Source organism: Helianthus annuus, chromosome 13 (genome assembly GCF_002127325.2).
Source record: "Helianthus annuus cultivar XRQ/B chromosome 13, HanXRQr2.0-SUNRISE, whole genome shotgun sequence".
Lineage (NCBI taxonomy): Eukaryota > Viridiplantae > Streptophyta > Magnoliopsida > Asterales > Asteraceae > Helianthus > Helianthus annuus.
This window is the reverse complement of record NC_035445.2, coordinates 6,792,503-6,807,251: the sequence shown is the minus strand read 5'-3', so window position 1 is coordinate 6,807,251 and position 14,749 is coordinate 6,792,503. Positions and strand designations below refer to the sequence as shown.

The 14,749-nt window shown below is 33.9% G+C and overlaps 1 protein-coding gene across 1 annotated transcript; it reads left to right on the top strand.

Annotated features, from left to right (window-relative positions):
• The first annotated feature begins 5,793 nt into the window (after positions 1-5,793).
• On the top strand, positions 5,794-12,024 carry LOC110897388 (phosphatidylinositol 4-phosphate 5-kinase 4). The gene is made up of 8 exons (XM_022144138.2): positions 5,794-7,095; positions 8,100-8,267; positions 9,206-9,371; positions 9,450-9,566; positions 10,051-10,244; positions 10,891-11,003; positions 11,076-11,124; positions 11,600-12,024. The coding sequence occupies exons 1-8, from the start codon at positions 5,987-5,989 to the stop codon at positions 11,871-11,873; spliced, it is 2,190 nt and encodes a 729-aa protein (XP_021999830.1). The 5' UTR covers positions 5,794-5,986; the 3' UTR covers positions 11,874-12,024.
• Positions 12,025-14,749: the final 2,725 nt, after the last annotated feature.

Below are 14,749 nucleotides of genomic sequence, written 5' to 3'. Positions count from 1 at the left end.
TAAGTTTTGCGTTTTTTTAAATGGCGTTATGCAGACCAAGATGACAAAACACAATAACGGAGTAAATAAATATTAAGTAGGAAAAATATTTTTTGTTATTTTTGGCGTTTTGTAAGGGTTAACCATTTTTAGTATTTTTTGGCGTTTTGCTAATAAATATAGAAATATATCATTTAATTATCTTAAAAAAAAGAAGATTACATAGAAGAAAAAAAAGAGGAAAAAAAATTAAAATCCTTTGTCAGAAGGTACTTTATCCGAAAAGTATCTATCACTTGCGTCATCTTCTTCCTCCTCGGAGTCTTCATCTGGATCTTCATCCATGTCATCACATTCACCTTCATCAGCTTCTTGTTCCTGAAGAATCTGAAGTCTCCACCTGAACATGTCTTGCATTAACTCCAATTTTGAGTCTATTTTTGTGTTGGTACAAGTGGCGTTATGCAATTCTTTCATGAAACCCAGACGCTGCTTTGTCATGATGTTCTCTAGCCAGTAGACTTCCTGCTCTCCGTTGTCGTATGTAACCATCACCATGTCTGTTTCATCATCAAAACGCCATGATGTCATGACAGGGTTTAGCTTCACATCTGCTTTGATTGGTCCAAATTTGTTGGTTAATGCTTTCATAAGCATATGCGTTTCATGGCATTCATTGTCTAGAGCGATGCTAATGGATAAGATTCGCCTCTGTATCTCTTCTTCCATCTTCAGAATTGCCCTGACCGTCTTAACATACACCCTCCTTCTGTTGTCAAAAAGGAGGACGTATCGCCTGATTCCCAGAGTGTATCTCCACGAAACGATTGTTGCCATTTTTGGCGTTTTTGTTAAGTTGGCGTTTTTGGTTAACAATGTTTTTTGCAGAAAGTGGAGAGATTGAAGTGATTATGGAAGCTATGTTTTACCTTGTTTATATAATGATGTTTTTGGCGCGTAATTTAGGAGGGAATTTCTTCTAATAAATGTTAATAACTGAAATTCAGTTACTGTGTTGTTTCATCTTCCTGTAATATTCAACGCGTTTTATTACTAATTTTTGGCGTTTTGTTTTTAATGGCGTTTTATTTTTTTGTATGGCTTTTTATCATTTGATGGCGTTTTGAATATGAGCGGTAAAAGACCCTTAATGAAGCGCGTCCCACATAATAAAATTGATGTTATTTACGAAAACTCCACCGCGCAATCTAGTCCATGGATTGTTTTGATCGGACGATCCATAAGCGTTCTCACCGTTCTTACACTTTTCACCGTTTTCTCTAAACCCTGACCCTATATATATATTGGGGGAGGTTCATTTGAGAAGAAAATTTAAATGAGAAGAAAAAGAACAAAGGGTACAATTGTAAAACACTAAATAGTTTTTCTCTCATTTCAATTATTATTATGTTTGACTAATTAATTACTCATAAATACTATCATCCTCCACACTAAAATGTTTTACTTACATACATCAAAAGTTATCCTACACGTTTCAAAATTTAGCCTACACATATTGAAATTTATCCTACAAAACTCGTAACTTATCCTACACATCTTGTAATTTATCCTACACTATAAACGAATTTTTATCTTTAGTTTTTGAGAAAATATATATTCAAAAATAAGTTACAAATTTAATATAGTTAGTTATTAAAGAGCAAGACTACAATTAATGATATATGTAAGTTTACCAATTTACCCTTATAGTAACATTAAATACAAATATTAAATAAAGTCAAATAAAACATCTCTATTGGTTGAAATCTCTTCTTTTTTCTTCTTACAAATAGTTTCTTCTCATTTGAACCCTATTGTGGAGGGTTCAAATGAGAAGAAATTTTTTGTAAGAATAAAAAAGAACAAATTTCAACCAATAAGAATGCTTTATTTTACTTCATTTAATTTTTGTATTTAATATGCGTGTAAGGGTATATTGGTAAAATTAGATAGATCATTAATTGTTAGTCTTCCTTTTTAATAGCTAATTAAATTAAATTTGTAATTATTTTTTTTTTAAAAATATATCTTTTCAAAGAAGAAAAAAATTAATTTAAGGTGTAGGATAAATTATGAGGTGTGTACGATGAATTACGAGTTGTGTAGGATAAATTTCAATATGTGTAGGATAAATTTCAAAAACGTGTAGGATAAATTTTGATGTGTCTAGCCAAAAATTTTAGTGTGGAGGATGATAATCTTTATGACTAATTAATTAGTCAAAAAGAATAATAAATGAGATGAGAGAAAACTATTTAATGTTTTACAATTATACCCTTTGTTCTTTTTCTTCTCAATTTAATTTTCTTCTTAAATGAACCTCCCTATATATATATATATATATTCCTTTATTTACCGAATAATTTGTATGTCTTATTTGTCAGTTGAAATATATATTCTTTCTTAGGAATATATTTTTACAAGTCCATCCGTAGTCCGAATTGCCCGCTCGTCCGTTTATTCGTTTAAGGATATAATACAAGTAAGGTTTATATATATCCAATGTCTTATCATTTCCTTGGTATTTTGAGGATATTAGTGTACATGTATTTATGTAGTATTTTATACTTGTTTTTTTACAAGTATTTTCATGGCATGTATTTGTGTATTATTTAGATCATCCTACTATCATCTAAATACATACACTTAGCACATAAACATATACACCTTTGTGAATTCTCTAAGTATATATATATATATATATATATATATATATATATTTTCCTAAAAATATATATATTTATAAGTTTCCATTTTTAACTTACAAAAATTATCATAAGTATTTAGAAAGATACTTAGGAGTTTATAACTTAAACTTTTTACCAAAAAGTTTGTCTAATCATGTTTAAGATCCTTAATTGTGATTAACCATTTTAATCACACTTTAATCCCCACTTAATCATGATTAGAATATTAGAAAATTTCGTCATAGTTTCCTCTAAACTATGGCGTTTTCCATATTTTAAAAACGTATTTAAACCACTTTTCAATTTCCAAATCATTATTGATTCATCAAGTTCTTTAAAACTCATTTTACAAGTAATAATCATACAAACATGTCTTCTATTTTTTCATGAGCTCTTCACATATAAATTTTCAGGACTTTTAAAGTAATAATTTCTTTATCACAATTTGTATATGTTTTGTTTCTTATAAAATCAAGTTTACTAGTCTTTAAAGTTTAAACCCAAGTTTCAAGTCTCACCATATGTTATACTTTTCAAAAACAATCATCAAGATTATACATATCCAAAGCTCATGAATTTGAAGATGATGATCTTACGTGATTCAAACATATACTTGTTTAAATCACATTTTTAAGTTTATTATAGTAAGACCACTACAAATAAACAACAAGAAGATCATAAATCACATATTTAAACAACTTACTTTAACATAATCAACATAATCATGCTAACTAGTTAACTCTAATACACATAATCAACACATAATATATAATTATTATAGACTTTTTAAGTGTTGAAAAGAGTTTTTGAAAGGACCATTTTGAGTCTCCGAAAGCTGCAACCTGTCACAAAGTCTTCATATATCGTGCGGAATCCAAGTATGAAGATGAAATGCACAAGAACAAGCTAATTAAACTGGTTTCTATTGATTATTTGCAGTTACAAAACCACACAAAGTGTTAAGTTGGGAGTAGTGGGAGTTAAAGTGATAGTTGAGAGTGACAGCGGCCAATGCCCAATAGTTAGGAGTGATAAAATCCAATAACCCAAAAATAAATTGTCAAACAACATGCTTAGTAATAGATTAGCTTTATTGTTACACCCTAGCCCATAGTGGCGTGCTCCTATGACAATATCCAAAAGACAATTCCATAATTTAACATTTGATAACAAAAATCTTAATACGTCATAAGGTTCAATTAAACAATTTATTTTATTAGGGAGGAGGGGCACTAAGGGTGAACAGAGTGGACGGTAAAGTTGGTCGGTAAACGTGTTTACCGAGCGGTAACACCACCGCCAAAGGTGTTTACCACTCGGTGTCTATCATTCATCGGTAAAGGTTTACCGCTCGGGAAGGGAAGTTTGTGAGAGAAGGGGTCATTTATTTATGTTTTTTTAAATAATAGTTTACCTAATCCAAGATAGGTAAACCATCGCCAACGTTTTTGAGCATTAGATAAACAACTTAGGTGAATTAACGTGACACTGTCTGATCGGGTGAATCAGGAGTTGACATATTCCAAATAGGTAACCACTCCATTCACCCTTAACTCATATACTCAAAGCCCCCCCTAATCCCTTGCGTCACGTCACTAAATCCATCCACTATCTTAAATTATTTGATTACCGGCACCATTACCCTAAAATTGGACCCCGCCATTTTACCTCTATCTCTCTCCATACACACAACGTAATCAGATTGACTCATGGGTTAACTACATACTTTCAAACAACCCGAATATGTTTCCTTATATCATGTATAAAATTCACTTTTCAAAAATTGTAATTTGTAAATAAGGTCATATATCATGTATAAAGTTCAGTTTTCAAAAATTGTAATTTGTAAATAAGGTCATATATCCTAATTAATATTCTTTATGTTATACTTACTTTAAATGATGAATCTTGTAATGAAACCAATGAAAAGTTAGTTACATTATTTTAAATTGAACATAAAATATAATAATTTGAACATAAAAATATAATAAAACATTACTTGCTTTAGCTAACCACTTAAACAACTTTTACGTAATGTACAAACTTCAAGTTGAGACTTATCAATACTTTCAAGAACTGGATTCAAAGGAATTATAACTTTACCTTCAATTCTTTTGTTCTTAATTTGTATTACATTATAATATCTTTATACAAATGTTGTCTCTTGTTTGTTTCTGCCCCTCAAGTGTTTTGTTTGATGAAATGTCTCAAAAAAATTATCAATTCTTGGACCCAATTGCAAGGTTGTATTCTTTGATCAGAATGGGATCTTTGAGGTTGTATCTAAAGGCCTCCTTTTGGTTTATTTCTGGTATGTAATGTGTTTCCACAAATTTTCTTTAGCTATAATAATAATGTGCATGGAGGGAATACCACATTGCAATAAGTAAATATGCTTTATTAATCATAAAAAAAGGAATATTGGATTTTAATAATTCCAACTATTCGCCGTTGGCCGCCAACAGTCCCCACTTAAAAAATAACCACTGCCAGTCCCAACTATTGACATATTGGCCACCAATGGACCCTGACTAACAGAACCCTAACGCCGTTAGTCTCCGGTCGCTGGAAAACCGTTTTTGTCCAGAAAAAGGTATCTAAAGGTCCGATCTAAGGTTACAAAGAGATTTGGGATGAAAATGTTAAGTTTTCTGGCCAAAAAGTTGAGTTTTCCGCCGAAAAAGAAATTTTCCGGCGAAAAAAGAGTTTTCCGGTGACTTTAATAATTGGAGCTTTTACTAGAAAAAGGTTCCCAAAGGTCCATAATAAGGTTACAAAGAGGTTCGGGACAAAAATGTTGACTTTTCCGGCGAAAAAACGTTTTTCCGACGACCGGAGACTAACGACGTTAGGGTTCTGTTAGTCATGGTCCATTGGAGGCCAACATGTTAAAAGTTAGAACTGCCAGTGGTTATTTTCAAAGTTGGGACTGTTGGCGGCCAAGGGCGAATAGTTAGGATTATTAAAATCCAATATTCCTAAAAAAATATGGTTTGATCAAATTACATTTTTGTATCTTATTGTATATTTCTATTTCCATTAGTAATAATCCAAAAATCCCAACATAAAAGGATGTCCTTTCCCATAACATTGGTTCTCCTTTGATTTGTTTAGCAGAAACATAGGAAACCAAACCAGTGAGAGAAAGAGAGATACAGAAAACAAAAAAAAAAGAAAAAACTGAGAGAAAACAGAAATCTTGAATGTTGTTTGGAGGCTTATGTTGATATCATGTTGTGTTTCATGGGATTCATGACCTTTTGTTTCAATAAAAAAGAGTTAGTAACAAAATTTTATAAAACTTGAACCCGCGCGCGGTCATGAAGGCATGGGAAGCAACAATCCGAAAAACACAACAAGCGAAAAAACAAGCTAGCAACATATTCGGGTCAGCCCACGTGGCCCATGTAGACGATGAAGAAGAAACGGAACAAGAGGATATTCTTGCAGCCGGTGAGGTCTACCATGCAGAAAGATACCTATCAAACGGTGACTACTACACGGGCCACTGGTCCGACAATTTTCCACACGGGTTTGGTAAATATTGGTGGACCGATGGTTGCATATACGTTGGTGAGTGGTGCAAAGGAAAGACCATGGGCCGCGGAACGTTTAGTTGGCCCACAGGAGCTGCATATGATGGCGAGTTCAAAGGCGGATATATGGATGGTGAGGGCACGTATACGGGCCCCACTGGTGACACGTATCGCGGTCAGTGGGTTATGAATTTGAAACATGGGCATGGGGTTAAAGAATATACAAATGGTGATATTTACAATGGTGAATGGAGTAGAGGGTTACAAGAAGGTAATGGTGAGTATAAATGGAAAGGTGGTAGTTATTATATTGGAGAATGGAGCAATGGGACAATGTGTGGGAAGGGTAAAATAGTCTTTTCCGATGGGAGCATGTATGAAGGGGAATGGGATGAAGGATTACCGAAAGGAACTGGGTCGTTTAGATTTTCAGACGGGTGTGAATACAATGGTAAATGGAATAAAGATCCCGACGAACAAGATCTTACGTTGTCACCATGTGACACTTGTGTTGTTGAACATGATTCTTTGCAAGTTTATGATGTTTATCTTATAGATAATGTAATATCACCTCAAGATAAAGTTACCATTTTGCCCTCACAGAAGAAGCTAGCGATTTGGAGATCGTCTAAAGTGAGTGAACAACCATCGAATCGGCCCAGAAGATTGTCGGTTGATGGACGATTGGATGGAAATATAGACGATGAATTTATTAAAATGAAAATGTTGGATGATAACGAACGATGCATGAAAACCAGAGACGATGCAGCGTCAGTGTTATCGTCGGAAGGAAGTCCAATAAGGCTTCCGAAAGTTGTCAAGCAACAAGGCGAAACGATCTCGAAAGGGCATAAGAATTATGAACTTATGCTTAATTTGCAACTTGGTATCAGGTTATATTTCCATGTTACAATCTTTTCCTAAAATAATCTTTTTCCGTAGTTATCAAAGGGCGCAGGCGCAAAAAAAGCGAGAGTCTGAGAAAAAATAAGCGCACAATAAAAAAATACTAAAAATAAATTATGTATGAGAAAAATAATACTATTCTTTAAATAAAGATTAGGATCAAATACAAAGGATCCTAATTGTAAGAAGTGTAAGAATGATTTATAGAGTGACAAGTGTCCAATAACCTAAAAAAACCCACTACACAAAAAAACCCCACTACAAAAAAGGAAAAAAAAAAACGTTAAACATCCACCAGCACCAAAAACCTAACCCCCCCCCCCCCCACACTGTGGGGGTTTAGGTTTTTGGGTGGGGGTGGGTGTTTAGTTTTTTTAGATTTTTTTTTGGTTTTTTGGGGGTGGTGGGGGGGATTAAGTTTTTTTTAGGTTTTGGGGGGGTGGGGGTGGAGGGTTAGGTTTTTTGGGGGTTTTTTTTTGTGAGGTATAGTTTTTTTGGGGGGTTAGGTTTTTTTTGGGTGGTGGTGGGGTGGGGTGGGGGTGGGTGTTTAGGTTTTTGGTGGTGATGTAGTAGGTTTAGTTTTAGGTTATTGGACACTTATTACTCTATAAATCCTTATACTTCTTACAATTAGAAGCCTTTGTAGAATAACTTGACCCCTTTAAATAAAATAAACAAAAGTTGTTATACAACATCTAATATCATCAAATTAGTATCAACAGTTCTAAAATTTTAGTGTATTAACGTAGAAAAGTAGTTTAAACAAAACTAGAAAGTTGGCTGGAATACTGCAGCAATTTAGAAAATTTGGCCAAATATTCTCCGGAATATGGGAATCTCGCCAGTATCTGCGCCTGAACTATCACGTGTAGAATTAAAGCGCAATATTCTCGCCTCGCCTGGAAATCGGGCCTAGGCGCAAGAGGCGACGACTTTTAACAATTATGCTTTTTCCTAAAAATATTTGTAATAAAGTTTTAGTTATGTGTAGACATTCTGTAGGAAGACCAGGCCCGGTGCCATCTTTAGACTTAAAGTCTTCGGCTTTTAATCCTAAGGAAAAGGTTTGGACAAGATTCCCACCAGAGGGATCCAAACACACTCCTCCACACCAATCTTCTGAATTCAGATGGAAAGATTACTGCCCTTTAGTGTTCAGGTAATACATTCTAATTAATACTGATCCGTTTACTTATTGATGGATCGGTTTGGGCCAAAGGGTCATGCACAGTAATGTTATGACCCCGAGATCTAGATACGTAGGTTTTAAAAGACTTGGTTTTACTATTCAAAAAGGGGTAGCAGCGCAGCTTGTTGCCTGTTTACCTTCTATTTGGATGTAATTTCCATTTGAAGAGTTAATAGAAATTGGGCTTTATTTTTATCTCAAACGGATCAAATGGGCCCAACAAGTCTAACACGCTAAAAATTAACCCAAGGCTCTCTTTAATAAATACCACCTCCTAATTTGTTCTAGGAAAAATTACAAGTTTTGTCCTTTATCTTTATACCACTTTTCAGGCGGTGTCCTTTTTAACGAATGTTGACAGGCGGTGTCCTTTACTAGATATTTTGTTGCAAGTTTAGTCCTTTACCCCCAACCCAGTTAAAAAACCCTGTTAATTGTTGACAAGCGGTGTCCTTTACTAGGTATTTTGTTGCAAGTTTAGTCCTTTACCTAGGTATTTTGTTGCAAGTTTAGTCCTTTACACTCAACAATTAACAGGATTTTTTAACTGGGTTGGGTGTAAAGGACTAAACTTCCAACAAAATACCTAGTAAAGGACACTGCCTGTCAACGTTCGTTAAAAAGGACACCGCCTGAAAAATGCTATAAAACAAAACTTGTAATTTTTCCTTTGTTCTATTTAAAGATTCGGATTATTTTTGGACGAAAAATGTGCATTGTGACCCGTTTTCTTATCAGCGGGTCGATTTGTATCTCAAACGGGCAAATGGGTCGAATGGATCAAACATGTTCACCCAAAGTCTATTTTAATTAATACAAATATTTAGATTATTAATGTCTTAATATCCGAACCGGATTCCTTTTTTTGGTTGTAAGAACATATAATAATTTGAACATTTACTATATAGGACATTAAGGATGTTATTCAAGGTTGATGCAGCCGATTATATGTTATCGATATGTGGGAACGACGCCCTTCGTGAGCTATCGTCCCCCGGGAAAAGTGGAAGCTTCTTTTACTTAACACACGATGATCGTTACATGATAAAAACCATTAAAAAGACTGAAGTCAAAGTGAGATTCAGATCAGTAATCAAGTTTTGTAAGGTTAAGTTAAATCGTTTTTAATGTATTTACGGTTGATGATTTTAGGCTATCCTAAGGATGTTGTCTGCGTACTACAACCATTTTCGCTCCTTTGAGCATACCTTACTCACCAAGTTTTACGGGCTACATTGTGTGAAGCTAACGGGAGCTGCACAAAAGAAGGTTTGATGTTATAGATACTTTTGACCCGTTTACTTATGGGTGGGTTGACTTGGGTTGTGTTTTATCTGGGTCGAATAAAAAACGTTTAGCTAAAAGGGGAACACGTCGGGTGGAACAGAAAGTATAATCACAAAATATATAGAGTTAATTACTGTTTTCGTCCCTGTGGTTTGTCAAAAATCACTATTTCAGTCCATTAGTTTAAAAATTGCGATTTCAGTCCCTGTGGTTTCACTTTCATAACCATTTCAGTCCCTGTGGTTTCACTTTCGTAACCATTTCAATCCATTTATTCTGTTAGTACAAGGACTGAAATGGTTACGAGATGGACTGAAATGGTTACGAAAGTGAAACCACAGGGACTAAAATCGCAATTTTTAAACTAATGGACTGAAATAGTGATTTTTGACAAACAATAGGGACGAAAACAGTAATTAACTCAAATATATAAATATAGGCTAAAAAATGTTTTTAATTATTTTAGGTACGATTTATTATCATGGGGAACCTTTTCTGCACGGACTGCGTGATTCACAGACGGTTTGACTTAAAAGGGTCTTCACTTGGCCGACTCACGGATAAGCCCGAATCAGAAATACAGTCCACCACAATACTTAAAGATCTTGACCTCAAATTCATGTTTAGATTGGACAAAAATTGGATCCAAGAATTCAGAAGGTAATAAACTTGAAATATTGTAATCATAATAACTTAATAATAAGTATATAACTATATGAGTTAATAGCCAAAATGGTCCCTGAGGTTTGCTCACTTTTGCCACTTTAGTCCAAAATTCAAAATTTTTAAATCTGGGTCCCTGAGGTTTGCATTTTGTTGCCATTTTAGTCCAAATTTCAAAAACTCTCTTTTTTGACTGTTGCAACCAGCCTATTTTGTCCTTTTGTGCAGGGTATTTTGATCATTTTTATGAGTTATTATAACAAACTCAGATCAAGAACCCAGAATACCCCTGCGCAAAAGGACAAAATAGGCTGGTTTCAACAGTCAAAAAAGGGAGTTTTTTGAAATTTGGACTAAAATGGCAACAAAATGCAAACCTCAGGGACCCAGATTTAAAAATTTTGGATTTTGGACTAAAGTGGCAAAAGTGAGTAAACCTCAGGGACCATTTTGGCTATTAACTCTAACTATATATTACAACATACTACACGACGATAATTTTTTTTTTTTTTTTTTACATACAACGGAGTAAAAAAACATTTTTTTTTTCTTGCACACAATGGCGAAAAAGTCGAGTCACATTTTGGTGTGACTGTGATTAACACTTGTATATAACGGTACTAATAATTTTGCAAAATTTCAGGCAAATCGATAGGGACTGCGATTTTCTTGAGCAGGAGAGAATCATGGATTACAGTCTCTTGGTTGGTCTTCATTTTAAAGAAAAAAATGTTAGCGAATCAGGCACTTTAATTGGTAATCTATCTAATTATTTTCTATAAATGTGAATTAAAATCTCCATTACTTAAAAATATTTCTTGTTCGCAGATAACGATAGCGCAGATGATTCTACATATCATGTTTCAGACCCTGGAGGGTATGTATTACTACTGTTCTTAGAACCAACTATGGGCTGGTCAAACGGGTTGGGTAATGGGTCAAAATGGGTTGACGTCATATGGGCCTGGCCCAAAATGGGATGAGGTCAAATGGGTTCGTCTCAAAATGGATTGGTGCCAAATGGGCGCTTCTTAATATGGGTCAAAACGGGTTGGGTTGAGTTGCAAGGGGGGGTGTGTGTGTGTGTGTGTGTGTGTTTTTTTGTAAGTGGTTAATCGTATTAAATATGCTTTACCCAAACTATTTTATTATAAAACGAGCTAGTTTTTATCGTTAAAATGATTTACGAGGTTATGTGCATGTGTATAGTGACATGTTCGACTCGTTAGACATGGTTACACTTTTAGGTAAAAAATCTTTTGGCTTGAACATTTTTGACCCGTTAGAGATAAAAACTTTTGATTTTATAGGTTTTAGGTGAGATTTTATTTTTAAACTTGCTACACTTGCAGATCAAAACTGGGAATTAACATGCATGCGCGAGTCGAAAGAATGGAAAGAAAAATTGAAACGGAATTAATCGGGGATCCAACAGGAGTATGTTATGATGTTGTAATGTTTTTTGGCATCATAGACATACTTCAAGACTATGACATTACCAAAAAGCTAGAGCATGCATATAAATCATTCCAATACGACCCTACGTTAATATCTGCGGTAGATCCTCGACAATATTCTAGACGATTTCGTGATTTCATACTCAAAGTATTCATAGAAGACGCTTAGAAAATGGAAAATTATGGTGGATATATGTTAAAAGAATGTAACTATTTCATTGTTATTGTTTTGTATCAATGTTTGTTAATTGTTGTGGAGCCTTGGTGTGTACTAAGGTCCTGTTTTGTATGGAAATTGTATTGATGTTTCTTGGTCATAATTGTATGGATGTATGTACATTGTGTGTGTTTTAGGGGTGACAATTGCCAGGTTGGTGGGATGAATTGTATAGGAAATTCGGTGAATGGATATTTAGTAAATTTATAATTTAGTGAAATAATAAATATTAGTTAGATTCTCCATATTGTGAATAAAAGAGAAACTCTTGAGTAGAGCTTCTTGATGACATTTAATTAGTTTTATTAGAGTTTTAAGTCACTAATTAAGTGGCTAATTAAGTGAAACCTTTCACTAATCCTTAACTCTGGTAGAATTTGTAAGCTATGTGCTTCATTTTTGTTACTACAAGAAAATTATATAGCTTTATACATGAAGAATACTTGGAGAAGGATCAACACTTGAAGACCAACTAAAAGGAGGAGTACTCTCAACTCGTTTTCCACCACCATCACATCCATATTCGTTTCATAAGTTCAAACACTACAATTTTACCCGGTGTACCCTCGGGCGCGTGAGCTATCTCTGACAGCACAGACTGCTTCGTCTGTTGTACCCTGGGAGAGAGATGCATCGTCTTTAGTAGAGGCGCAAAATCTATTTTAAGGAAAGCGTGTTGAACATGTACCTTATCCAGAACCGTCAACACTCGTTTGTTCTTTCTGGTAGCAAGGGAACTGCAAGAAGGCCTTGTTTGAGCACAAAGTTGATTACTCTATCTTTTGAAGATCTTGCTAAGGAGACTACAAGAATACGTTACTAAAGAATAAGTTGAAGACTTTATCTTTTGAAGATATTGGTTTGAATCGATTAATTTATTTAAATATAGTGTGTTTCATATTTATTTCATTTGGATTTGTACACGGTTCATGTACTATAATTTCCTAAAGTAATTGAATGCCCTAAAGGTGAATTAAATAATCTTAACGATGTAATTCTTGTGCACCAATAAACATACAGAGAAAACTTGTACCCGATGATTGTGACATCTCAATAAACAATGTACACACATGGTACAATATGGATTTTGGAAATAAAAGCAAGTATGCATGATATCTTTGCATATAATATAGAAATCTATGTGTTAAATGAGCAGCTTTGTGTAGCAAAACTCCTGAAGAGTGAATACATATGCATATTTGGATAAGATGGAAAAATTCCCTCATGAATGGATAATGCCAGAAGCATTGATATAAAAACCTTAGGAATGTACTATCTGAAGTTGACAAAATACGTATGGACTAAAATACTCGGGTCGAGTCTTGTACAACTCGAGATATTCAAATAAAGAGGGATATCGGTTTGATTAAATTAGTCGTATTTTTATCAACATTCTACTTTTAAAAGTTCACTATAATCGTAGTTTACATTGGTGATGTCTACGCATCATCGAGAGAAATTATCGAGCTTTTAGAACTAGATGATTTTATAATTAGTTAATTAATCTTAAAATATGGAATATAAATTAATAGTTAATACTACAACTTAAAAAGTTGATGATAATATTTGATACTCATGTATACTTAAAAAAATGATGTATAAAGTAATAACTTTGAATCTAAAACATTTAAACATGTAAATAGTATATGCAATTAATAATAAATAACTTTTTCAGCGAAAGTTGGTTTTCTTATTATCGCAATACAAATAAGTTCATGGAGGAATGAGTTTAAAAATAATTAATTAATAAAAACATTTATGAAATAAAAAATAAGTAGTATTAATCGTGTGTGTGGGGGGGGGGGGGGGTTAAAACCGTGACAAATAGCACCAAGGCCACAACACCGCCAACGACCACCAACACTTAGTTGCGACGTGTTAATGCGGAGAAATTAGATCGAAACATAAAACATAGAAAATAATAACTAAGTTGATTTAGGACTTGTGCGTCACGATGAATCTATCAAACGGGAAAAAATAGACGACCATAAAAACGTTGAACCACACATGCACGTTGCGTAATGTTAACTCGCAAAATTTAGAACGAAGCGTAAAACAAAACGTAAAAACGTTGAACCACACATGAACGTTGCGTTGTGTTAAATCGCAAAATTTAGAACAAAACGTGAAACGGAATTTTTGCGAAATATGAAGAGTATAGGGTACCAAAGTTGAAAGTAAAAAAGTTATGAGGTTAAATTGACAAAGATAGAAAGCTTTGGGGTTAAAAGTAAAAAACCAAAATAGTTTTAGATTAAAATTGTAATTATATCAAACTTTTTTGAAAACCTCCCTAAGCAAAGAGTATAACTATTCTATGCATCACAATTTTGTTAATTTATAAAGGGTAAATACTAATAGCAAATAATGAATGAAAGTCTAAGATATTAGGTTTACAGCATATTTTTCAATTTTTAAAGATTTTGATCACCTAGATTTAAATGTAGATTATATTTGAACATCAACTTTTATCTTCTCTCTCGTTCTTAACTTACTCTCTGGAGAAAAACAACCGGCTAATATCAGTCATCAAAAAAACTTTAGATGTCCTCTATTATTGAGAAGGGGTAGCACAATATTTTTTTGAAGGGTAGCGAAATACGGAAAACGTTAAATTTATTTTCTTTTTATACTTCCGGCGATTGTGGGTAGCGGAGGCTACCCCTACTTGCAAGGTACGTCTTCCCCTGGCCACCACCACCAAAACCAGGCAATAGCCATTAGCTTCGCCAATGACGAGGGAATTCCCTGTCACAACTCTTCAACGCCGTTAGATGGAATAATAAATGAGGGCATAAATGGCAAGTGTACTGTTTTTCGAGGATGTA

Bases quoted from the DNA above. Each gene is read 5' to 3' on its own strand.
- LOC110897388 (XM_022144138.2), top strand. From the start codon at position 5,987: ATGAAGGCATGGGAAGCAACAATCCGAAAAACACAACAAGCGAAAAAA. The intron at 7,096-8,099 runs GTTATATTTCCA...AGTTATGTGTAG, and splicing joins AATTTGCAACTTGGTATCAG to ACATTCTGTAGGAAGACCAG. The intron at 11,004-11,075 runs GTAATCTATCTA...TCTTGTTCGCAG, and splicing joins CGAATCAGGCACTTTAATTG to ATAACGATAGCGCAGATGAT.